This window comes from Myotis yumanensis, unplaced genomic scaffold (genome assembly GCF_028538775.1).
Source record: "Myotis yumanensis isolate MYYU_CA2020_CCGP unplaced genomic scaffold, mMyoYum1.0.hap1 SCAF_15, whole genome shotgun sequence".
NCBI classification, from domain to species: Eukaryota; Metazoa; Chordata; class Mammalia; order Chiroptera; family Vespertilionidae; genus Myotis; species Myotis yumanensis.
This window is the reverse complement of record NW_027223766.1, coordinates 16,609,348-16,635,769: the sequence shown is the minus strand read 5'-3', so window position 1 is coordinate 16,635,769 and position 26,422 is coordinate 16,609,348. Positions and strand designations below refer to the sequence as shown.

Genomic DNA, 26,422 nt, shown 5'->3' with positions numbered 1-26,422 from the left:
AAAATAGTCACAGTATTCAAGTTATATTAATGTATAAAAGTACCATTTAAATATAAGGTATTCAGTAAATTGTTTATTAGCTTACTTAGCTCTGTAATGGAAACAAATTATTCTGAAAACATAGGTTTTCTCATGAGCTTAATGAGTATATTCTGCTTACCATTATCAATGTTTTTACAAATATCTCCTATGCCTCCAGTATGATCACGATGCCAGTGAGTCACAATGATTTCCTGGATTGCTGTGTTAAATTCTTTCAGAGCTTGCTTTAAACAGATGATATATTCTGGAATTGCTGGTTCTCCAGTGTCAATGAGGATTCTCCTGAAAGTTAAATAGAAGATGATCACACCATTGGAACAGTTAATATTAGCATATTTCTCACACAGGTAATTTACATTTAAGAAACTGCATAAATTGCTTTGCTTTCAAAACCAGCTGTATGTTACTTGAGCTTAACTAGAGAAATCTCACTTTAAGAAAGTCCTTATGGCTAAATGTAAGTCTGAATAAGGAGTAACTTATCTACACTAATAAAAGAGAAACATGGTAATTAGCGTACGACAGCTACCCTTCCCATTGGCTAATCAGCATATCCTTATGCAAATTAACTGTCAGCCAAGATGGCGGCCGGCAGCCATGCACTGAAGCGAACAGGGAGGCTTGCTTGCTCCAGTGACGGCGAACTCCAACGTTCCCCGCACTTGCCAGCCTCTCAGCTGCAACTCTAAGCAACTATGTTGCAAATATAGAAGCTAAACAAAACCCCAGAAACTGGCTTTCAGTCAGCCGGGCTTCAGCCAGCTGGACAGCAACATTGTATCAATGTTTTCAGCAACAAGGCCTCAGAGCTAAAGCTGGCCCAGAATAAAAAAAAAAAAAAAAAAAGAAAAGAAAAAAAGGAGCGGTTGGGAGCTTTTAGTCACCCGCCAGCTGGAAAACAGCCCTCAGCCCCTCAGCCAGCCTGGTCAGGCACCCCAGTGGGGACACCCACCCTGATCCAGGACACCCTTCAGGGCAAACCAGTCGGCCCCCACCCGTGCACCAGGCCTCTATTCTATATAGTAAAAGGGTAATATGCTTCCCAGCACTGGGATCAGCGTCACAGGGGGCAGCACCCAAACCCCCTGATCGCCCTGCAGCTCTGTGTGTGACAGGGTGCAGCGCCCCAACCGCCCCCCCCGACGGGCCCTGCTCTGTGTGTGACAGGGTGCAGCGCCCCAACCCCCTGATCAGCCCTGCTCTGTGGGTGATAGAGGGCGGCGCCCCAACCCCCCTCCATGGGGGAGAGCCATAACCTCCCCATTGGCCCTGCCCTGAGTGTGAAAGGGTGCAGCGCCCCAACCTCCTGATCTGCCCTGCTCTGTGTGTGACAGGGGGCAGTGCCCCAACTCCCCTATTGGCCCTACTCTGTGAGTGACAGGGGGGAGCTCCTCAACCCCCTGATCGGCCCTGCTCTGTGCATGACATGGGGGAGCTCCTCAACCCCCAGATGGGTTCTGCTCTGTGCGTGACAGGGGGGAGCTCCCCAACCCCCTGATTGACCCTGCTCTGTGTGTGACAGGGTACCGAGCCCCACCCCGCTGATGGGCCCTGCTCTGTGAGTGACAGGGGGCAGCACCCCAACCCCCTGATCCGCCCTGCTCTGCGCGTGACAGGGGGTGGTGCTGCAACCTCCCCATCGACCCTGCCTTGAGTGTGACAGGGGGCGGTGCCCCAACCCCCCAATCGACCCTACCCTGAGCGTGACTGAGGGTGGCTTCGCAACCTCCCGATCCACCCTGCTCTGTGCATGACAGGGGCGGCGCCCCAACTCCCCAATCGGCCCTGCTCTGAGCCTGACCAGGGTTGCACCTAGGCATTGGGCATGCCCTCTGCCACCCGGGATCAGGCCTAAGCCAGCAGGTCGTTATCTCCCGAGGGGTCCCAGACTGAGAGAGGGCACAGGCCGGGCTGGGGGATCCCCCTTCCGCCCCTGAGTGCACAAATTTTTGTGCACCAGGCCTCTAGTATATATATAAAAGCCTATGCAACCATTTGACTGGTAGCTATGATGCACACTGACCACCTGGGGGCAGACGCTCAATGCACAGGCATGGAAACATGGAACAGAATGATGAATCTCAGAGGGAAGGGCAGAGGGGGGAGGGCGGGAAAAGATGAACCAAAGATCTTATATGCATACTAGAGGCCCGGTGCATGGATTCGTGCATTGGTGGAGTTCCTCGGCCTGGCCTGTGGGGATCAGGCCGAATCTGTGCACCGGGTCTCTGGCATCCCCTGAGGGGAGCTGGATTGAGAGAGGGTGCAGGCCAGGCTGAGGGACCCCACTGGTGCACCGTGACCTCCCGGTTCATACGCTGATGCTCAACCACTTAGCCACATCGGCTGGGCTGTCTTTGAGTTCTTTTAACAATATCCTCAAATGTCTCAGAGACATGAAAGAATCTGACTCAATGGCACCCCTAAAGAAACCTATTCTTTTTTTTTTTTTTTTTTTTTTTTTTTTTTTTTTTTTTATTTTCCTCTTAAAGTATTACAAAGGGTATTACATAAGTATCCTTTCCCCCCCCCCCCCCCGCCCTTGACAAACCACTACCCTCCCTTACCCCCCAGTGTCTTATGTCCATTAGTTATGCTTATATGCATGCATACAAGTCCTTCGGTTGATCTCTTACTCCCCTCCCTCCTGCCCCCCAACTCTCTCTGGCCTTCCCACTGCAGTTTGACAATCAGTTTGAGGCAGCTCTGCCTCTGTATCTATTATTGTTCAAAAGTTTGTAATGGTCTTTATTATCCATGAATGGGTGAGATCATGTGGTATTTTTCCTTCATTGACTGGCTTGTTTCACTTAGCATAATGCTCTCCAGTTCCATCCATGATGTTGCAAATGGTAGGAGTTCCTTCTTTTTAACAGCAGCATAGTATTCCATCGTGTAGATGTACCACAGTTTTCTAATCCATTCATCTACTGATGGGCACTTAGGCTGAAGAAACCTATTCTTTTGCACTACATACAAAACTTATCCCTGAAGCTTTACAATAGCTCCCTTACACATGAAAATGAAATCAGTGAAAAAGCGTGGGAGAAATGTCTGAGTTGCTTTGCTTCTTTATTTAGACAACCCTATTATTATATTCCTGCTTTTGGTTCTGAACCTTCATATACTTTGCCCTTCATCACTATTTTATGGAATGATGGTCTTTCTCTAAGAAGTTTTCCTGAACTAAAGAAATAAGGGTGACATTTCCTCCTCAAGAACCAATGAATTAACTTTGTAATTCATGTCGTTTCATAGTAGCACCTCCCTAGTTCAGGCTTCCGGAGAGAAGATTAGTCTTTATGAAAAGACTGAATCATTCATTCATTTACTAATTCATCAATAACTGACAAACAGGTCAATGGAACAGAATAGAGATCCCAGAAATAAACCATATATATATGTATAATTTGTGTGTGTGTGTATATATATACACACACACACATATAAATATATATATATTCAAGTAATGTACAAATAAAGGAGGCAAGCATATACAATAGGAAAAGACAGTCTCTTCAATAAGTAGTATTGGGAAAACTGAACATCTATATGTAGAAGAATGAAATTGGGACTTTTTTATACCTACACCAAAATAAACTCAAAATGGATTACACTTAAATGTAAGACCCGCCAAACCATAAAATTCATAGAAAACATAGGCATAAACTCTTTTGACATCAGTCTCAGCAATATTTTTTGGAACTGTCTGCTCAGGCAATGACAACAAAAGTGAAAATAAAGAAATGGGACTATATAAAACCAAAAAGTTTTGCACAACAAAGGAAACCAACAACAAAATGAAACCATCAACAAAATGAAAAGGAAACCTACTGAATGGGGGAACAATGTAACATCTTACATCGGCCAACATAGCAAATTAAACTAACACTTGGCGTTTTCACATATTTATTATCTCAGATCAACTCTAGGAAGGTACTATTATTTGTTATTATTTTATTTACAGCAGAGGAAACTAGACTTCAGAAAGGCTAAGTGATTTGCTCCAGGCCCTAGCAATAGGTGGTGCTGGGAAGCACTAGACACTCAGATATGAAGTCCAATGAGTTCTCCATTGAAGACATACTGTCTCAGCTACTCAGAAGACATCAGATATCCTAGTATTTTTAATAAACATCCCAGTAACCCTGCAGTAATTTCTGGACACTATAGACTGGGGTATATCTGAGTTATTAAAAGCAGTTATGTCTTTTAATTTAGTGTTAAAAAACAAACGAACAAATAAAAAAAAGACATACTGCCTCTCTAGTGGGAGGGTACTACTTAGCAAGCACCTAGAATCATTCTTCATGTGGCATAAATGAAACTTCAGCTGTAAATTAGAAAAACAATGTTCTCAAATAGCAATTCTTTCAATGATGTCTGTGAATATTGCAGAGGATTAGAGTTATCTCTATGTGAGCTGGTTGACTTTGTTCTTCATGGCCACAGGCAATACATAGGAGGTCACTTTACAAATACAAGTTTACTAATGAAGGGAACAAGAGTGCAGGAAAATCTGTACAGGTCTGTTACCATTTACTCACTAGAGTACAATGCTTGGCATATAGTAACAATCTGCTATGTGAATACAGAAAAATTCAACTGATGAAAGTAAAATCAACTTCCTCTTTTAGGTATTTTATATTAATTTTAAGATAGCTATTAAGTGGTCTCTCTGTCAATTTGCTGTCACTCTTACAAAATCATTAGGAATTTTCTGAGCACCTACTATGAACCCTGAATTATCTGGAAGCAGAAGTGATAAAAGTAATAGCTAACATTGTATGCTTCCCACATGCTAGAATTTAAGTGCTTTTGATGTGATTTTCCATTTAAATTTCACTGAACCCTCATAACATCCTATGAGACAGGTACTATACAAACTTCATTGTATAGATAAGGAATCTGAAGCTTAGAGAATCAACTGCCTTTTCCAAAATCTTAAGCCAGGACTGGGATCTAGGTAATTAGAGTCCAGAGTCTTAACTCTACTTCATTAGACTGCCTTTTCCTATTAATAGGAAATAGTATATTTGCTCTAAAGATATTTACAATTTTGATAGTAAAGGTTAAAATTGCAGCTTTCTAGAGGTTCTTAGGAAAATTTACTTTTCCAGAACATACTCTGGAAAGTCTGATTATTATTTGTCCATTCAAATGTTTATTGAGACCTATGTATTAGACATCGCAGTAGGTCTAGTAGTGCTTTAGGGAAATTCATTTGGCATCCATGGGCTGATAAGAATGAGGCTGGAAGATTAGCTAAAATTGTAGTTATCCAGCAGTCCTGAAATCATAATAGAGAAAATGTAGAAAAAATGTAGAGAACACTCACTCATTCAGCAAACATTTCCTGTACTACTTGTACTGTGTACAAGGCTCTGTGCTAGTGGTGGGGATACAGTAATGAATAAGCCTTCATTGAACTTATATTTTAGTGGGGAGTAGAGGTGTGCAAAGCTTCGTCTTACACACATACAAAAATCATTTTATTATCAAGGGCCATGAAAAGTATGGCATGGTAAGGCAATGTATTACATTAAACTAATATAGTCTAAGGGGTCAAGGGAAGCTTCCTTGAGAAAAATGACATTTTAACTGGACTCTAAAAGATGAGTGAGGCTAGCTGGGTAAAGAGGAGAGGTATACGTGGGAGACAGAGAGGAAAGCATGCATGAATGTCCTGAGCCAGAATGGATACAACTCTCCTGGCTGGGATGGGAAAGAGGTTTCAGATCAGGTTGATGAGATGGGTGGGGCTGGAATATGCACGGCTTTCTAATTTTCATTAAAAAACAAATACTACTTTGGCTACATGAAGGAGGATGGAGGATGGATTGAAGTGGAACAAAAGTAGATGGAGAGGAGTCAGAGGCAATTTTAGAAGCCTAAGCAAGAGTTGTATTGGCTTGGACTGGGTGATAGCAGTGGAAATTGGGGAGATCTTCCTAATGGCTTGGATATGTGTGCAAGAAGCAAAGAAAAAATGTCGAGGAGCGTACTTAAGTACTTGGCCTGATCAAATGTGAGGATGGTTCTGTTTACCAAGATACGGACAAGTGGCTGGAAGAGGATCAAGTTTAGTGGGAAAGCCCGTAAGTTCAGTCTGGGAAACAATGAGTTTCGAGTGGCTGTGAGTCATCCAAGTAGATTTAAGAAAACAGTTGGCTGCCTTGGTCTGAAGATCAAGTTTGGATATTGTGTGAATTGGAGTGCTAATAAACTTGGGAATTATTAATGAACAGATAACAGTTCAAACCAAGGAAGTAGACAAGATCACCTAGGTCCTAGGTAGAGAATATAGCAGGAGAACATAAGACTAGGATTGCACCTTGAGGGACTCAAACCCTTAAAAGACCTGGTAAAGAGGATGACTCTATACAGGAGACTGTGAAAGAGCAGCTAGAGAAGTAAGAGGAAGCCAGGAGAAATTGGTGTTAGTAGATCAAGGAGTGGTCAACAGTATCAAAAGATACTGAAATTCAAATAAGATGGGAATGGAAAAATCCTTTGGGTTTAGTGATATAGAGGCCATCTGTGATCTTAGAACTGTTTTGTGCAGTGGAACAGGTGGCTACCAAGATCAGAACCTCCTACTTGGACTCAATTAATAATCATTTCTAGCCACCTAACTTCTACTTTACAGAGCAGCATCAGCTGTCCATTGCCTTATCCTAGCTCAATATATGGACTCATCATCTCTCTCATATATGAGTGATTCCACTGGCCATTCCACTCCATGAGTTTACCTGAGTAACAGTGTAAGCAGTTAAGATGGGAGACTATGAATCTGGTCTTCCCTCATTCAGTTTCAGGGTATGTCTCTTTTAGCACATGCCCTTTGCTACACTGACTGTGATTCTGGTGTTTTAAAAGATGCCCTATGTAGCCCTAGCCAGTTTGGCACAGTGGATAGAGCATTGGGTTCTGGGTTTGATTCCAGTCAAAGGCACATGCCTGGGCCTGAGCTTCATACCCAAGTCGGGGGCGTGCAGGAGACAGCCAATCAATGATCCTCTCTCATCATTGATGTTTCTCTCTCTCTCTCTCTCCCTTCCTCTCTGAAATCAATAAAAATGTATTTTAAAAAAAGATAACAGTATGTATTTTTCATACAACATGGCCCCTAAACATTTAAGCCAACTTCTTTATTTGATTTCCAAATGGAACCAGCCATCTGTTTCATTGCTGAGAGAAAAGTAGGCCACAATGACCTTATTGAGAAACAGTATATTGATCTCCGACACAGAGACTTTCTAGGGCAGCAGTGGGCAAACTACGGCCCGTGGGCCGGATCCGGCCCGTTTGAAATGAATAAAACTAAAAAAAAAAAAAAGGCCGTACCCTTTTATGCAATGATGTTTACTTTGAATTTATATTAGTTCACACAAACACTCCATCCATGCTTTTGTTCCGGCCCTCCGGTCCAGTTTAAGAACCCATTGTGGCCCTCGAGTCAAAAAGTTTGCCCACCCCTGTTCTAGGGTAATTTGGACTATTTGCAATTTTCATGTTAGGAACTGACTTTAGAACTAGTTTATGACGACACACGGAAGAGAGAAGAAAATGCCTATGGGCTTCCCGGGGTGAGTGAGTACCAGCTAAGAGAGACGCTACCCTAGCTATCAGGTATTTTTTCCTGCCTAATTCTCTATCCTCCTAGGTTTGGGAGGCAGCCTAAAGCCGCTTTACCTAACCGACCCTGCCTTGTTTGCTCTGGACTTCACCTTTTGCCTGCTACACTTGCAATACTTCAGTTCCTCCATCCTGCTGCTTCCAAAATTCTCATTTGCTGGAAAAAGGCAAATACTTCAATTAACTATACTTATTAAGCTGTATTTAGTATTCAAGTGTATTGTGTTCATTGCAACGTTTTGACTATGCAATTAAATTCCAGGCTCAAGGAGAACTACATCTTATTTCTATTTTGAATTATCTAGGTTATACTAAGTACACAAAAGTTGTCCAATGTAGTAGGTATGGTGCAATAAACCACATCTCTTCTTCCTTTCTGCATAAAACAGAATGGAGCTGAAGAGAAAAAATTTTTTTAGAAATAGCCCTAACCGGTTTGGCTCAGTGGATAGAGCATTGGCCTGCGGACTCAAGGGTCCCAGGTTCGATTCCAGTCAAGGGCATGTACCTTGGTTGCGGGCACATCCCCAGTGGGGAGTGTGCAGGAGGCAGCTGATCGACTTTTCTAACTCTCTATCCCTCTCTCCTCCTCTCTGTAAAAAATCAATAAAATATATTTTAAAACATTTTCTTAGAAATAGGTTATTCCATTCACAACTTAACCTAAATAAGCTCACACAATAATAGCAAACAAAAACAAAAGTGGTCAGCAATTCCCTCCCGAGGGCTGGCGGGGGGAGGGGGCGCGCTTTTTTGGATTCCGGACTCCAGCAATTGGCAAGCAGGACAGCCCTGCCCCCTGCCGCTGAGTTAAGAAAAAGGTTTCAGCACAATTACCCGCTTTTGTGGCGGGGACGTCACACTCTGGGCAAAACATCTTGAGTGCGAGTCAGAAGGTGAACCAAGTCAGCATTTTCCTGGATTCTTAAAAACTCCGGCGACAGTAACTTCTCAGCCACTTAAACACACTCACTCTGGCATTCAACATCACGCCAAGTAAACTGGGTTTCAAAAACGGGAAGTTTTAAAAACCATTCTTTCCCTCCCAGCCACTTTTCAATTAGAGAGGTTACCACCCCGGGTGGTCGTGATTTAGGGGAGGTCCAGGATCAGGGCAGCTGAGGACGGTTCTGGTGGGCCCGCCGGGCCCGGGCAGGACGCCGCCATCCTGCCCACAAGTTCCGCGGGCCAGTGGTGAAGCGGCGGGCGTGAGGGGGGCAGGAGGGAGGCGGGGGGCGTTTACCTGGGGCCGGTCCCTACCAGGTAGGTGTTGGTGCCCTGCAGGGTCATGGGGCCCGGGTTACAGCCCAGGACGCGCACCACCCTACTGGACAGCCGCTCCATGCGCTGCAGAGTGGCTGCCATCTCCGCTTAAGCTACCCGTGGGCCGCAGCTTACGGTGCGACCGGAGCACGGAACCTGCAAACAGGCCGGAGCCAGCAGTCACCTGACCGGGGCGGAGCGGGACCCGCCTCTATGCTGGGGGCGGGGCCAGAGGTCACGTGTCGCCGCGCGAGCCGAGCGGGGTGGGATCAGCCTTGGAGCTGGGGGCGGGGCCAGAGGCCACGTGTCCGCCGTGCGAGCCGAGTGGGGAGGGATCAGCCTCCAAGCTGGGGGCGGGGCCAGAGGCCACGTGTCGCCGCGCCTGCCGAGCGGGGAGGAATCAGCCTCAGAGCTGGGGGCGGGGCTAGAGGCCACGTGACGCTGCCTGGGCCTCGAGTATGGCGGCGCGAGGGAGGCGTGAGGCGCCTGAGGCGAGGCTGGTTTTGAGAGCTGCGTCTTGTCCCGGAACCGGGCGCCTTCCCCAGAGTTTATGTTCTGGTGGGCGAGCTCATCCTAGTGGACAAGAGGCGTTGTAACCTGGGAAATCTTGGGCTGGAGCAGAGGGCAGCAGGCAGGTTAGGGGTGGTGACTGTGTTCTGAATCCCGGAGCAGGGCCCGTCAGGCTTGTGGGCACCGGAGTGTGAGTGTGTGTGTGTGTGTGAGGAGCAACCTGTTTATCTCTCACAATGAACAGTTGTAAGTGACGTGTACCAAGCGCTTGCATCTGCTAAGCGCTCTTTATAAACACGATCTCATTGAACCCTCGCAGCAACGTTCCTCCCTGTGCCCGGAGCGCGAGGTGGGCCTTGACGGACGGGGATGGGGTCCAGCAGGTGAGCCGCCCCCGTGTTCCCTGCCGCCCCCTTTTTAAAAGGTTGAGTCACAGTTTACTGAACAAAACGGCAAGATCCTATGGTCGGTTTCATCGAGGTTGGACAATTGCACGAAGTGTGTCTGTCTCTCTGTCTCTCTGTCTCTCTGTCTCTCTCTCTCTCTCTCTCTCTCTGTGGAACACGCCCACCAGCCCAGCCCAGCTCTTCTCCAAAAAACGGGCACATGAGATGCTTGCAATTCTAAGATTCAGTACCAGCATTTTAATGTTGCTTGTGCAGGTACTTCTGAAGAAAAAGACAATTTCCTATTAATTTACAAGGTGTTTCTTTTACAAACCAGCAGTCGAATATTCCAGATTTCTTGAAAGACACACCTTTATTGTGTGTGACACATTTCTTTGCCTTGTGTCGGGAAGATGCCCCTTTAATAGCAGCGCTTCGAAAACCTTCACGGAAATAATCATGTAAACCAGTGGTTCTCAACTTTCTGGCCCTTTAAATACAGTTCCTCATGTTGTGACCCAACCATAAAAATGTTTTCGTTGCTACTTCATAACTGTCATGTTGCTACTGTTATGAATCGTAATGTAAATATCTGATGTGCAGGATGGTCTTAGGCGGCCCCAGTGAAAGGGTCCTTCGACCGCCAAAGGGGTCGCGACCCACAGGTTGAGAACCGCTGATATAAACGCTCCCCTTTGCAAAGGGAAGGCAGGCAATACGCCTTTTATTTTTAGTATTGGTTTATAATCCCCACCTGAGGATGTTTTCCATTGCTTTTAGATAAGGTTGAAAGGGGTGGGGGGAGAAACATGGATGTGAGAGAGACACATCCATTGGCTGTCCCTGCAGGGCTGACGGGGCTGGGGTTTGAGCATGCAGCCGGCACCTGTGCAACCGAGGCAATGCCTTTGACTGGGAATCGGGCTCACAGGGCCAGCGCTCTAACCACTGAGCAACTGGCCAGAGCCAAGCAATGTGCCTTTTAAAAAAATGCTTGGACTAACCATCAAAATTCCCTAGGTCAGGAATATCAACGCATCGATATTTATGTATTTGTGGCCATGAATTAATGGCTATTCAGAACTCTGCTGGAAAGTCAGCAGAACCTTTGAGAAGAGGGTGGGACAGTCATTTCTGCACCACAGGGCTCTTCCTGAGACTCGGGGGCAGCTTCCTTAGCTTTTATCCCTTAGCTTTTTTTTCTTTTTTTAGAATTTTCTTTGTGCCTACCATCTTGATTTCATTTGTTTACTACCAAGCTCTTCATTTGACAGATGAAGAAATGGACCCAACAAATAATTTAAAAGTTAAGTGACTTGCCCTGGCTGGGTGGCTCACTTCATTGGAAAGTTGTCCTCTACAGGAAAAGGCTGCAGGTTCAATTCCCGGTCAGGGCACATACCTAGGTTTCAGGTTGGATCCCATAACAGGCGTGTAGGGCAGACAACTGACCAATGTTTCTCTCTCTCTGCCTCCCCGCCCCCCTCTCTCTTTCTCAAATCAGTGAAAGCATATCCTCAGGTGAGGATTAAAAAAAAAGTTAAATGACAAGTAGGGTCATACAAGGAGACACTAGCAGAAGAGCAGGAACAGAGGGAAGATAGTAAACTTGGTTTAGAGAAGTTGAAATGAGATGATTGTGGGATATCTTGATAATACCTATAGATAGTTTGGATAGGTGAGTTGAGTTCAGAAGAGGGATCTAAGCTACAGATACAAAATTGAGTCTTTGTTGATGTGTTTAGCAATGTGACTTGAAGGTTGACCTCCTCTCCAAGAAATAAGACCAAAGGTTTTTCCATTCTATCTAGTCACATTTGTAGTCATTTATCATCTGCCCACAACATGCAAAGTATGTCTTGTAGACATATTGTGGAGGGTATTAAAAATGAAAGATAGGAAGCCCTTTCCAGACACTCACAACCAGAAAGCAGCTACACATGGTCTTATTTTTTAAAAAAAATATATTTTATTGATTTTTCACAGAGAGGAAGAGAGAGGGACAGAGAGCTAGAAACATCGGTGAGAGAGAAACATCGATCAGCTGCCTCCTGCACACCCCCCACTGGGGATGTGCCCACAACCAAGGTACATGCCCTTGACCGGAATCAAACCTGGGACCCTTCAGTCCACAGGCCGATGCTTTATCCACTGAGCCAAACCGGTTAGGGCAACACATGGTCTTATTTTAACATATACTTGGGTAAATCCTAGAGGAGAAGCTAAAGTGATGGGATTGCAAGGAGGAAGGGGAGCATCAGATTGACTGGGAAGATCTAGGAAAGCTTAAAGGTTATGGGTTTTGAGCTGATTCTTAAAGGATTGATAGATTTTCATCAGGTAGGTGAAGGTAGAAGGGCATTATAGACAGGCTTGGAAATAGAAGACATTTAGTGGATGTTTTTGGGAACAGAAACCAATAATCATATGATAGGGTTTGAGAAGGTATACGGTTTAAAAAAGTAGATAGGGCTAACTTAATGATGCATTATAAATTCTCAGTATTTCAAATTCAAGAATCTCTTTTTCAAATATATCTGTTCACTTGGATATGCTGTGAGGCAAATTGTATTTTCTTAAAACTTCATTGATAAATACAATGAAAGCTTGTAACCTAGGCAACCTATAAAAGGAGGCATGTTATTCCTGTTCCCAAAGTGATGGTTATAAAAGGTTATATCGTAGTCACATGAATCACTCTTTTATCACTAGATTAGAAAAATCCCACATATGACTAACAGGTGATTTCAGTTTCATTTTAGCCTTCGATCTTAAAGGGTTACAAACTCTTTAATGACACTTGTTTTCAGTGAAGAAGAAATAAATGAAGATTTTCTGGAAGAGACTGAGTTAAAGAAGGCTTTTTATATTTGACAAGTAAGTCTAGTCTATATTTTACGTGTGTTAAATTTGGTCGACAAGTGAAAGGTTGCTAGTTTTTACTTTGTAAATATCTGGTTTATTGCCAAGAGATCATGTACAGTGGACAAAGGTTATATATTTGGGCTGACAGCCAGGAAGCCACACAGCTGGGCTGACTTCTGAATAAAATTGGATTGGAACTGTGGTATTAAGTTAGTGTCACGAGTTTCCTAGGAAGTCAAATTTTATAGGTGGCATTTTTTCTCATAAGGTGGTATTGGAATAGTGATCGACTGTAGGGATAGAGGTGAACTGTCCTTCATGAAAGTTGTACAACTATGTGGTTACTGAAAGAGCTGGGGATTTCTTTATGAGAGCTGCTGTATTTACTACCTTGCTGTGTAGGTTTCTCTACAGTTGCGGTATGTCCCTGCCTCACTAAATTAGGAATATAGAAGATGTCATATTGGATTAGTTTATTGAATCTGATATTCTACCAATAATGCAATTAATAAGTTTCTTAGAAGTTATTTTTCCCATCTTATTAAACTTGATTCAAAACTGCTAGTGTTTTCCATATCCGTTCCAGGTAAAGGAAGCTATCTGTGTGGGGTGAGTGATTAAGAAATGCACGTATGGAGTGGTTAGGTATTATAGTTTGTAATTTTAAAGGAATCATCTACTATTAAAAAAAAAACCCGTTTGCTCTTTAGAGATAACTCACCTAAACACCCAATATCTCTCTAAACTCAGTTTTCTGACCTATAAAATGGGGCCCATAATATCCTTCTCATAAGGATTTGTAAGGATTAAATGAGATAATATATGTAAAACATTTCACATGAAGTAAACACTCAGAAATGGTAGCTACTTTTATTACTATCTACTCTTCCACCCTATGTGCAATATTTATTTTAATAGAGGAGAATGTTTAACCTGGAGGATTCCATCTCTAGTGGAGAGTTTCAGGCTCTCTGGTTGGCAAATAGATGAGAATTAGGGTAGAGAAGCCTTTTCCAGTAGAAGCATATCTGAGAAGAAAGGAAGTCCAAGATCAAGGTGAAAAACAGACCCAGTGTCTGGTAAAGGCTCACTTCCTGGTTTGCAGACGGCTTATCTTCTCATATGAAGAGCAGAGAGACCTAGGTTAAGCTTTTTAAAAGATAGTCTGGAAAAAAAGGTAAATAGTTTGAGAGGAAGTTTTCAGTTTGTTAGTATATTGTTGAGACTTTACGTTCCCAAAGCTATTATAAGAACTATATTTAGTGGTTATATATAAATATATATTTAAATAGAGCTTTGATAAACTCATGACCTAGGGTTTTTAATACTATACTCAAGAGTTTAAGAATCTTATATATAAATATAAATATGTTTTATTTTAGGTATTGTCATCAGTAATGAAGATCATTGTGAAACAGAAGATTGAATAAAACCTTGTAACATTAAACCTAAATTAGAGATTTAGAAAAGAAAGTTAAAATTAGTCACTTTGATTTTAGTGTTCCAATTTCATAATATTTGTTCTTCTAAATAGATTTAGAGAGTAGAAAATAAAATTCAGTGCTATACAAAAGCTGTTTTTTTTTCTTTTTGTATCAGAGAAGAAAGTAGACAACTAAGAGCTATAGTGATTCATAATGAAATATACTAAATCGAATTTTATGATGTCAGTTGTTGGCATTATAATCTATATAACTGATTTAATTGTGGACATCTGGGTATCTGTTAGGTTTTTCCATGAAGGACAATATGTTTTTGGTGTTTTAACAGTAAGTTTTATGCTTGTTGGAACACTTGTGGTCCAGTGTTTTAGTTATTCTTGGTATAAGTCCGATTTAAAGAAAGCAGGCCAAGAAAGTCAGTATCGTTTTCTTCTACTTCACTGCTTGCAAGGAGGAATTTTTACAAGGTGAGCGTACACTTTTGATCATTAACACTATTTTACTTTTATTCGAACAGAAACTGCCTTTCTGTATCTAGGTTGTCAAATGTACAAAGGTCCCCTATTTGCATGTAGCACAAAGGTTACTGGCTCCTTATTATTGCTGTTTGTATGAGTAATTGCTGTACTGTCAGAATTTTCCAGGTTTATTAATGTTTTAGTTTACCTAATTAAGTTACTTTTTCTGACATGTGCTCACTTTTTATGAGAAGGAAAAAGACTAATTTCTATGTTTTGTGATCTTCTGTTTTATATTCAAACCCCAATAGTGCAAATATGTTTATCACTTGCAACTCTGCTAGAGCACTTAATTTTTAAGTTACTTGTACCATTGATATAACCAAATGAAAAATTTACTGCAATAATATAGTAGCCATGTGGTAAGCTGGTACAGAATCATGCACAGAATTAGAAACAGCTTTAAGAATCATGCTCAAAAACTTTAATAGTTAAAGAAACTAATATCTAAATAGGCCTTGAGAATTCCATGATTATCTGTATATCTAATTTCATATGACCTTTTCAATATTACCTTAAGGGATTTAATTTTGTTAAAAGCAATTTTTCTCTTTACTTTTAAGATATCTGTATATCTTAAAAGAGAAAAATTAAAAGCACATTAAGAGGATAACATATTGTTTTATTACATTTAATTTTGGAATTTGGACCATTTTAATAGCTTACATAAAGGTTAATTTCTGATTCTGTCCTGTTAAAAAGCAACATATTCATGTCAACTAGTTGAAAGTATTAAGAATTTTCAGGCTTTTTATATGTTAATTGATGATGATAATAATAAATGCCATTAAATTTGTGTGAAGATTTATAATTTTCAAAGTATTTTCACATACTTTGTCTTTTTAAAGCTAGAGTTAGTAAGATTATAACATGTAAGAGAAACAAAATATGCAATGAGAAAAAAGTACAGGTTTTAGGGAAGCTGGAAAGTACTTTAGGTATAGATATTGGAGGGTAGTTTTGAAACTATGTTTTCAATAAGATGAAAATGTTTAAAGGGATGGAGTAAAAGTGCTGATAAGTTTTTAATGTGTAATAAATAAGATTTAATGAATATTCTGCATGAGCAATAATGGGAATTATGAGGTTATAATATCTAGAGAAGGATAACATTTACCTTGCTGAGAGTTTAGAAATATGGTAAATTCTTTATTAGCCATTCTATAAATGTAAAATTTTCATATCTACAGAACTATTTTCTTTGATGTTTCAAATAATGGCTTGAAGATACTGCAGGATATTGTGTTATAAATTATAAATTGTATTATAAAAGGCAAAATTGCCTTGATTTTCATTGTCTTTTGACATACCTAATAATTTTTATTGAATGTTAACCATTATATGTAAAGATGATAGAGGCTCAGATAACACTATTTTCCTTTTCTCTCCTGGACACTTAGAGTGAGGTTCAGTCTACTCTTGGTTTGCTCCTAGGGTGCAGCCTTCTAGGGCACTGAGAGCCTGATGTAGTCATGGGTCCTTATCTCCTTGGCATCACAAGACTGTCAGAAAAATTCTGCTTTGCTTTTTCAAGACTTTCTGCTTAGAGTTAGCCTTTATCTTATAGTTCCAAAATTTGTTAAATGTCCTGGGAGCGGGGGGGGTGGGGAACTGACTGAGCTTTTGAGGTCCCTGTCTTTAGACCTACAAAATCTTTAAAACCTCTGCTATTTTTTTCTGTTCTAACAATAACCCTCTACCTGAGAAAAATCCATATTTTCAACATCTTGTCCTTGTACCTCCAGGCAACAAATATCTGCAGAAACATCAGCTCAGTTTCCAGTTTTTATAGTTGTTTTGGCAGGAGGATTGGTTCCTCCAACATATTACATCCTATATAGAAGCATAGTCCGTAAAGTGCAATCTTGAGTTATCTCATAATGTGCTGTCTTAAATTATCCCAGGTCCAAAGTTGAACAGAACCTTTATTGTTCTCAAAAATAATATAAAGACCTCAAAACACTTAAATTCCATGTACCATATTCCCAACATATACTGTACATTAATATTGCTGGCATTTTAATTCTTGTGTTTAATCTCACTAGACCATATTATTGTGTTATTATTTCTGTTTTATATAGCTAAATTTTGTTATACTTACTTATATATTTACTATTCTCTTTATTTTTAATTCCTTCTTGAATCTCAGACTTTCCACTATGGATCACTTTTCTTCTGCCTGCCTGAGGTCCAGAATTGCATCTATTGTGAGTCTGTTGGTGACATCATTTTCAGTTTTCGGTTGTCTAGAAATGTCAGTATTTCATTAGCTTTCTTGAGAGATATTTAGTGGCTATAGAATTTGAGATGAGTAGTTAGTTATTTTATCTCTTCGTATTACATTCTCTTGTCTTTTGGTGTTTATTGTTTCTCTTGAAGTGTTAGGTGACAGTCTTTTTTCCCTCTGGTTGCTCTTATGATTTTTCTCTTTCCCTTTGGTTTTCTACAGTTTAATTATGATATATCTAAGTATAGATTTATTTCTCTTGCTTGACATTTGCTAGTTCTCATGATTCTTTGAAACTTCTTTCACTTCTGCACAATTCTTAGTCATTACTTTCTAACATTTTCTGTCCCTTTGCCTTCTGGGACTGCAAGCAAATGTAAGTTAGATATTCTCACTATATCTAACAGACTCATAACAGAAGCTGTATTTGGTTCTTTTCACAAGTCTGCTATGTCACCTTTTGTAGTTTCCTGTTCACTGTAGATATTTCAGACTTGCCATTTATATCTTTAAACATAGCATAGCTGTTTCATTTACAATTTCAATATCTGAAGCTTTTACAAGTTTGTTACTACTGGCTCTGCTTCTACTACTGGGTACTCATATTGGTTTGTTTCTTGCATGCCTAGGCTAGTATCCATGATTATGTTCTGGTCATTGCCCCTGAAAAAATTGTGAGGCCTTCACCAAGTCCTCTCTAGAGACTTTGATTTTATTCTTAGGAGATATCTATAGTTTCTGTGAAATGTGGTCTACACTTAAATTCATGTCTTTTTTTTTTAAATTAAATCTTTATTGTTAAGATTATTACATTTGTTCCTCTTTTTCCCCCCCATAACTCCCCTCCTCTCAGTTCCCGCCCCACCCTCCACCCTCACTCCCCACCCACTGTCCTCATCCATAGGTGCACGATTTTTGTCCAGTCTCTTCCCGCATCTCCCACACCCCTTTCCTCCCCAAGAATAGTCAGTCCATTCCCTTTCTATGTCCCTGATTCTATTATAATCACCAGTTCATTCTGTACATCATATTATTTATTCACTTGATTCTTAGATTCACTTGTTGATAGATGCATGTTTGTTGTTCATAATTTGTATCTTTACCTTTTTCTTCTTCTTCCTCTTCTTAAAGGATACCTTTCAGCATTTCATATAATACTGGTTTGGTGGTGATGAACTCCTTTAGCTTTTCCTTATCTGTGAAGTTCTTTATCTGACCTTCAATTCTGAATGATAGCTTTGCTGAATAAAGTAATCTTGGTTGTAGGTTCTTGGTATTCATCACTTTGAATATTTCTTGCCACTCCCTTCTGGCCTGCAAAGTTTCTGTTGAGAAATCAGCTGACAGTCGTATGGGTATTCCCCTGTAGGTAATTGAGTCTCTTTCTCTTGCTGCTTTTAAGATTCTCTCTTTGTCTTTTGCTCTTGGCATTTTAATTATGATGTGTCTTGGTGTGGTCCTCTTTGGATCCCTTTTGTTTGGGGTTCTCTGTGCTTCTTGGACTTGTAAGTCCATTTCTTTCACCAGGTGGGGGAAGTTTTCTGCCATTATTTCTTCAAATAGGTTTTCAATATCTTGCTGTCTCTCATCTTCTGGCACCCCTATAATTCTGATGTTTGTACGCTTGAAGTTGTCCCAGAGGCTCCTTACACTATCTTCACACTTCCGGATTCTTTTTTCATTTTGCTTTTCCAGTTGGGTGTTTTTTGCTTCTTCGCATTTCAAATCTTTGACTTGATTCTTGCGCTCCTCTGGTCTGCTGTTGGGTGCCTGTATAATATTCTTTATTTCAGTCAGTGTATGCTTAATTTCTAGTTGGTTCTTTATCACATCGAGGGTCTCATTAGTTTTCTTGAGGCTCTCATCAAGTTTATCGGCAGTTTCTAGAAGATTATTGAAAGACCTTAAAAGTGCGTTTTTTAGCTTTATATCCTCCATTTCTGTCATGTTTCTTTGTCTCCGCATTTTTTATGCTTTCTTGGTGCACCCCCTTGTGGTCTTTGTGCACAGTCTTGTTGTAGTTAAGCCTTGATTGTTGTCGGCAATATTGGGGGTGAATTGACCTCCAGGCTAACTGGCTATGAGAGTCAGCTATGTCTGCAGTGGGAGAGCTTCTGTGCTGGATCTCTAGGGCGGTGCTAGTCTAGCGTTTGCCTAAGGCTATCCGGCAAATGCCTCTGTGCAGGGCTTGGGCGGGGCGGGTCCCCGTGGATCTACAGGGCGGGCGGAGCGAGCAGTTATGGCTTCTCTCAGTTCCGTCCCCAGCGGCTCTGCAACCGCTGCAAACCTCTGAGAGAAAGCTGCCTTCCCGCTTCTCCCGTTTGAGTCTGGGTCCCTAGAGAGTTGCCCGGATCTGGAGCTCAGAGTCTGAAACTCCCTCCTGATTGAAAACAACAACTGCGCCCTCCGCCGTTGACCGGCTCCACATGCACTCCGCACCTTAGTATTTCACTTCAGCACTGCGCCTCCTCTGAGTCTCGTATGGTTTCCTCTTTCCTCCTAGTTGTAGAACTTCCACTCAGCCAGCCTTCCTGTGGTTCTGGATGATGTCCGTTCCGTCTTTTAGTTGTATTTTTGAAGTGGTTGTTCGAGGCAACAAACTCCAGCGTTAACCTATGCCGCCATCTTGGTTCCTCCTGCATCAATCAAGCCTTTTTCTTATTCTAAATTCATGTCTTGTGGTGCCTCCTGATTCAGTCTTTTTAAAAAAAATATATATTTTTTATTGATTTCAGAGAGAAAGGGAAAAGGAGAGAGAGATAGAAATATCAATGATGAGAGAGAATCATTGATCAGCTGCCTCCTGCACGCCCCACAGTTGGAATTGAGCCTGCAATCCGGGCATATGCACTGGGAATCAAACCATGACCTTCTGGTTCATAGGTCCATGCTCAACCAGTGAGCCTGATTCAGTCTTGAAAGGTTGTATCATTCTAGAAATTTGTGCATTTCTTCTAGGCTGTTCAATTTGTTGGCATATAATGATTCTTTATATTTCTACTAGAGGCCTGGTGCATGAAATTTGTCACAGGGGAGGGTTGTCCCTCAGCCCGGCCTGCACCCTCTCCAATCTGGGACCCCTTGGGGGATGTCCAACTGCCGGTTTAGTCCCGATCCCTGTGGGCCTAGACTGGCAGTCGGACATCCTTCTCACAATCCAGGACCTCTGGCTCCTAACCACTCGCCTGCCTGCCTTCCTGATTGCCCCTAACCGCTTCTGCCTGCCAGCCTGATCGCCCCCTAACCACTCCTCTGCTGGCCTGATTGACACCTAATTGCTCCCCTGCTGGCCTGATCACCCCCAACTGCCCTCCCCTGCTGGCCTGATGGCTCCCAACTGCCTTCCCCTGCTGGCCTGGCTGCCCCCAACTGCCCTCCCCTGCCGGTTTGATGGCCCCAGCTGCTCTCCCCTGCTGGCCTGATTGCCACAACTGCCCTCCCCTGCTGGCCTGTTCACCCTCAACTGCCCTCCCCTGCTGGTCATCTAGTGGTGGCCATCTTGTGATGATGTCGTGCATGACACCACCTAGGCTTTTATTATATAGGATGTTATCAGTTGTAACTTCTCCTTCACTTTATTTTTAAATTTTTAATTTTTTTTGGTTAATCCTCACTGGAGGATATTTTTCCCATTGATTTTAGAGACAGTGGAAGGGAGGGGGGGGGAGGAGAGAGAGAGAGAGAGAGAGAGAGAGAGAGAGAGAAAGAAAGAAAGAAAGAAAGAAAGAGAGAGAAATATCTAGGCAAGAGAGCCACATTAATTGGTTGCCTCCCAAACAAGCCACAACTGGGGCAGGAAACTTGCAACCCAGATAGGCCTGTATAGCTATGAAATTCCCTCTTAAAATTGCTTTTGCTGCATCTCATAGATTTTGGAAAGTTGTATTTTCATTTTAATTTGTCTCCAGGTATTTTTTGATTTCCTGTTTGATCAATTGGTTGTTTAATAGCATGTTGTTTATCTCCACATGTTTCTGATTTTTCCAGTTTTCTTCTCTTAGTTGATTTCTATTTTGATAATATGGTTGAAAAAATGCTTGATATGATTTCAGTCTTCTTGAATTTATTGAGACTTCTTTTGTGGTCTAATATGTGATCAGTCTTAGAGAATGTTCTATGTGCACTTGAAAAAAATGTGTATCCTGCAGTTTTTGGATGAAATATTCTATACATAATCTATTGAGTCAGTTTGGCCTAATATGACATTTAAGGTCTTTGTTTCCTTATTGATTTTTTGTCTCATGATATATCCATTGATCCAAGTTAGGTATTAAAGTACCTTACTATTGTTGTAATATTGTCTGTTAATTTTTGCTTTATATGTTTAGGGGCTCCTATGTTGGGTGTGGGGTGGCCCAGTGTGCACATGTGTGTGGAAGCTCCCTGTTAATTTGGTTGTCTGTGACTGGAGCAGGGCCTGGGTTGGGCAGCCTAGTGCACATGTGCTGTGGCTCAGTTGGTAGAATCGTCGTCTTATACACCAAAAGTTGGTGGGTTAGATTCCCAGTCAGGGCACATACCCAGGTTGTGGGTTTGATATCTGGTTCTGGGCCTGTAAGGAGGCAACTGATCGATGTTTCTCACATCAATGTTCTCTCTCTCTCTCTCTCTCTCTTTCTCCCTCCCTCCCTTCCTCTCTCTAAAATAAATTTTTAAAAAAAGATAAATTGTATGAATTGAAAATTGCAGTTTGTCTTTCAGAAAGTAGTGGTTAAGACTAGGAATCATAAGATCTCAGTTTGGACTCTAGGTCTGCCCCTTATTCTCTATGTAACTGTCAGTGAATCACCTTACTGTTTTTCAGCCTTAATTTCCCCATCTGTAAAATGGGAATAATACCTACTCATCTCAATTATTGTAAGGATGAAATGAGTAATGTATATTTAACAGTGCTAGCACAAAATGGCACATCAAACATGAAATAAAAAGTTATAGGGTTTGAATCTCAATAAAGCCACCATAAGAAATTTGTAGTAGAGAAAGTTTGTGGGAAAAATCTGTACTTAAACATATGCTACTTTTTTCAAATTATTGTGTATATTAATATACATGTTATAAAGTATATATTACACAAGACAAATGATCATGTTTACTTTACAGGTATTGGTTTGCCTTGAAAAAGGGTTATCATGTGGCTTTCAAATATAGCAGCAAAACTGGTAACTTCATAGAAAAACAAATTGATCCACATAAAGAAGTTATAGATGGAGTGACTGATTTGAGCATGCTCAGGCTATTTGAGACCTACCTGGAAGGCTGCCCACAACTTGTTCTTCAGCTCTATACCTGTTTGGAACACGGTCAAGCAAATATCAGTCAGTGTAAGTCTTTCTTAACACCCTTTGTTAGATGGAGGCCTCTGAGATCTTATGTTAACTACATAACTTTAGGGCAGGTTTTAGAATTTTTTATTGTTTTTCTTTATAGAATTGTTTAAGTTTTAAAAAGAAGGACATGATTTAAATATTTAAAAGTCTATAAAGATATGTTGCCTCCCTCCTTTTTTTCCCCATTCCTTCTTTTGTTTGCCCAGAAAGGAAACTTGGCAGTTTTTCGATGATTCTTTTAGAAAATAATTTAAAAAGCCTATATTAATTATCTCTTTGTCTGTGTCTCTCCCTTTCTCTCTTCCTTCCCCCTCTTTTATATAAATAGTAACTTAAAATAAAAACAGTTTTTTTGCAGTATTTAACAGTATGTCTTGGAGATCTATTCATATCAGTACAGAAAGAGCTCCCTCATTCATTTTTATTATCTGAATAGTATTACAAATTATAGATATACCATGATTTATTTAACAAGCCCGGTTTATGTTGTTAGGTTGTTTCTAATATTTTACTGTTGCAAAAAATGCTGCTGTAAATAATCTTATGCATGTGTAAAGTATATCCATAGGGTAAATTTCCAGAATTGGAATCATTAGATGAAAGTGCAAATGCTACAAAACTCATGAAAGTTGACCAATATGTTGTTTTATTATAGCATATTTCATTGTTAGGGTAAAATATTCAATTTTAAAGGACAGTTTGACATTTCCATAAAAAAACCCCCATTTAATAGTAGTTTAATTTGAGATGTTAAAAAAAAGTAATGACTAAGGTTTTATGCAGACTTGGATTAATCTCAGAGTACCAGATTGTCATCTTTCCTGGAGTTCCCTCTATGCTAGACTCACCTGTGAGATCAGTTTCTTTCCCTAAGTAGTCTTTCTGTTTCCAATTTCCCATAAACTTCAATGTTGTAGTCCCTTCTAATATTATTATTTTTACCTTGCTTGTTAATAAGACACTGAAATGAACCTATTGTGTATAAGGCCTCTTTTTTCTTGTGATGCAAATAATTTGTGGGTTGGGACTTATGTGTTCTGTGCCACATAGTTACTGAAACTAGAAGTTGAACATTTAGAGTTTATAGCCTATCATATGGTAGATCTGCTGATGATTCCAAGTAGTACATAGCATCTGGATCACAATGGGATCCAGTGATGATCTTCATATTATGAGGTTCTATCCTCATATTATGAGGTTTTATCCTCATTCTTTAGTTTCTCCTTGAAGTAAGAAATTGAGGTATTAGCTAAAAATAGCAAAATAAATAAAGACATAAATAAAAGCTAATTGTCTAACAATAGAATAATTGGTAAATAAGTTACTGTACAATGTTACTATAAAAACTATTAGCCACAGAAAATAGTGATAACTTTTAATGACAGGAAAGTAATTCTAAAATAAAATTTAGACAAAAACAGTTTATAAAATTTCCTATGAGCATACTTTTACGGATACAAAGAAATTATTATATTGAACAGTGTCTGGAAGAAAATATGAAAAACGTTAATGTGGCTGCTTATGGGTAGTGAGATTATGAATGAATTTATTTAATCTTCTTTACACTTTTCTCTGAATTTCCAAAATTCTACAGTAACCATGTATTGTTTTGAGAATCAGGAAGAATAACTCAGAATGTTAAAAAAAAATCAGGTTACTTATAGAAGTATTTCAGAAGGCTGAACATATTCTTTTATTTTTGCTCCTTCCTGAACCACACTAATAAGGAGAGTAAAGGATTAAAAATAATATAAACCCACAAGAACAAATAGAATGCAGAGTGGAATAGCAGATTAGAAATATCAACAAGTGTTTAGAAGATGGAAAGCAGATAAAAAACTCAGGTTATGTAAATCAGCTCTACCACTAAAGGCTAAATTATTTGAATCTACTCTCCCTCTGAAAATATCTAAGACTACTGGATAGCCTGGCTGGTGGCTCAGTGGTTGAACATAGACCTATGAACCAGGAGGTCACAGTTCGATTTCTGGTTAGGGCACATGCCCAGGTTGTGGGCTCAATCCCCAGTGTGGGGCAGGTAGGAGGCAGCTGATCACTGCTTCTCTGTCACCATTGATGTTTCTAGCTTTGTCTCTCTCTGAAATAAATAAAAATATATACAGACTAGAGGCCCGGTGCACAGATTCATGCACTGGTGGGGTCCCTTGGCCTGGCCTGTGGGGATCAGGCCAATACTGGCTCTCCGACATCCCCCGAAGGGTCCCGGATTGCGAGAGGGCTCAGGCTAGGCCGAGGGACCCCACAGATGCACGATCGGAGCCGGGGAGGGACCACAGGAGGGCTCCAGGGTGTGTCCGGCCATCTCGCCCAGTCCTGATTGGCCAGACCCCAGCAGCAAGCTAACCTATTGGTTGAAGCGTCTGCCCCCTGGTAGTCAGTGTGCATCATAGTGACTGGGCGAATGGTCAGGAGAATGGTTGGACACTTAGCATATTAGACTTTTATTATATAGGATGGGAAATTGAGCTTGTTGACATCCAACTCATACTTATGTTAAATTTTCTTTCCTTCCTCCCGCCCTCCTCCCTCCTTCCTCCTTCCTTTCCTCCCATCCTTTCTTTTTTCCTTCCTTCCTTCCCACTTTCCTCTCTCGCATGATGCTGTCTCTTAGTGAATTAGATATATGCCCAGGGTCAAAGCCAAAGACTGGAATAGCTAGGTTTATAACAGTAATGTCTTAGAGAATTTCCAGAGTATAGTATGTTGTACTATACTAGTTTTCACTATACTGGTTGTACAATTCAGAATCTTGTAAAGCAGTCTAATGCAGTGGTTAAGTACACCATCTTTGGAATTGGGTAGCTTTAGAGTCAAATCTTAACTGCAACTTGCTAGCTGTATGACTTGGGTCAAATAATATATATTCTGTAATCATTAATCCTTCATATGTAATATGGGAATAGTAATATCTATCTTGAAGGATTAGATGAGATGAGTATATAAAGTACCTGGCATGTCTGTGGGTATGTGTAAATACAGATAAAGCATGTATGGCATATGGTAATTTAATATTGTAATTTTTATTCCTGTAACAATATACCTTTTAAAATTTGTTTTGTTTTATAGATGCAGCCCTCATGGTCTCTTGCTGTGCTATTTCTTGGTCGACTGTTGATTATCAAATATCTTTAAGAAAATCCTTACCTGATAAAAATGTCCTTACTGGGCCCTGTCCCAAACTCACATATCTCTTTTACAAGTTTTTTACATTATTATCTTGGATGATGAGTGTTGTACTTCTTTTATTCTTAAATGTTAAGATTGCTTTATGTCTGTTGTCATTTCTTTGGTTTTTAGGTATATTGTGGGCATTTAAAAACCAAACTAAGTTTTGTGCTTCCATAAGTATGGAGTTCTTATACAGGATTGTTGTTGGATTTGTTCTTATTTTTACATTTTTTAATATTCAGGGGCAGAATACCAAATGTCCAATGTCTTGTTATTATATTGTAAGGGTACTGGCCACACTGGGGATATTGATTGTGTTGTGGTTTTGCCCACTTTCTATTTTTAATTCAGACTATTTTATACCTATTAGTATTATTATAGTTCTTGCTCTTATCCTTGGAATTATTTTTCTTATTGTTTATTATGGGACTTTGCACCCAAACAAAAGTAAAGAAAGAAAACCTGATGAAATTGATGGGAAACCAGTGCAAATAGAATGTAGAATGAAGTATTTCCTAATGGAATAAGCTATCCTTTATGAGATGTATTTTCTTATTTTTTGTTTCATTGGTTAGTAAAGAAAATGTTGTGTGTCTATGTGTGTGTTATTTCTTAGTTTTGCTTTCTTTAATTTGAGATCAGTTCTGGTACATTATTTATGAATGTGAGAGTGAGTATATTAATATTTTTATTATTTAAATTAATTTTTCATTTGGTTTTGAAGACCTTAAGAACTTAGATATATTTGCCTGTTGTCAGGCAGAGTAGCCATTTTGAGCTTGAATTGGAAGAAATGGTCTGGTTCCCATAATTTGAAGGCTGGAATTGAGCTTCTCTCCAACTTTCTCCTCATTTTTCCTGAACTAAAACTGATGCACCTGTTGTGGAGAACTGCAAAAGGAAGGAGAGAGCAGAACACCTGTTCTTCTCACTTGCATTTTCTTGATTCAGTGCATATTGAGTTGGGGATGGATTGAGTTGAGAAAAAGGAAAAGGAAGGGAAGCGGAAGAAAAC

The 26,422-nt window shown here is 40.5% G+C and overlaps 2 protein-coding genes across 4 annotated transcripts in view; one reads left to right on the top strand and one right to left on the bottom strand.

The window, feature by feature from the left end:
* The window catches only part of LACTB2 (lactamase beta 2), a 30,035-nt gene extending 20,927 nt beyond the window's left edge, over window positions 1–9,108 (bottom strand). The window contains exons 1-2 of the mRNA XM_070391871.1: window positions 8,924–9,108; window positions 161–324 (exon numbers count right to left, since the gene is read on the bottom strand). Of these exons, the coding sequence (XP_070247972.1) occupies window positions 161–324; window positions 8,924–9,045 (286 nt within the window). The 5' untranslated portion in view covers window positions 9,046–9,108. The remainder of the gene's footprint in view (window positions 1–160; window positions 325–8,923) is intronic.
* A 5,170-nt stretch (window positions 9,109–14,278) lies between these two features.
* The window catches only part of XKR9 (XK related 9), a 61,320-nt gene continuing 49,176 nt past the window's right edge, over window positions 14,279–26,422 (top strand). Inside the window, exons 1-3 of one of the 3 annotated variants that reach the window (XM_070392055.1) lie at window positions 14,279–14,613; window positions 21,992–22,212; window positions 25,306–25,994. In XM_070392055.1, the coding sequence (XP_070248156.1) occupies window positions 14,342–14,613; window positions 21,992–22,212; window positions 25,306–25,934 (1,122 nt within the window). In that variant the 5' untranslated portion in view covers window positions 14,279–14,341 and the 3' untranslated portion in view covers window positions 25,935–25,994. Of the gene's footprint in view, window positions 14,614–16,841; window positions 16,872–21,991; window positions 22,213–25,305; window positions 25,995–26,422 lie in introns of those variants that run through there. The other 2 variants (XM_070392056.1, XM_070392057.1) reach the window with 2 other exon arrangements.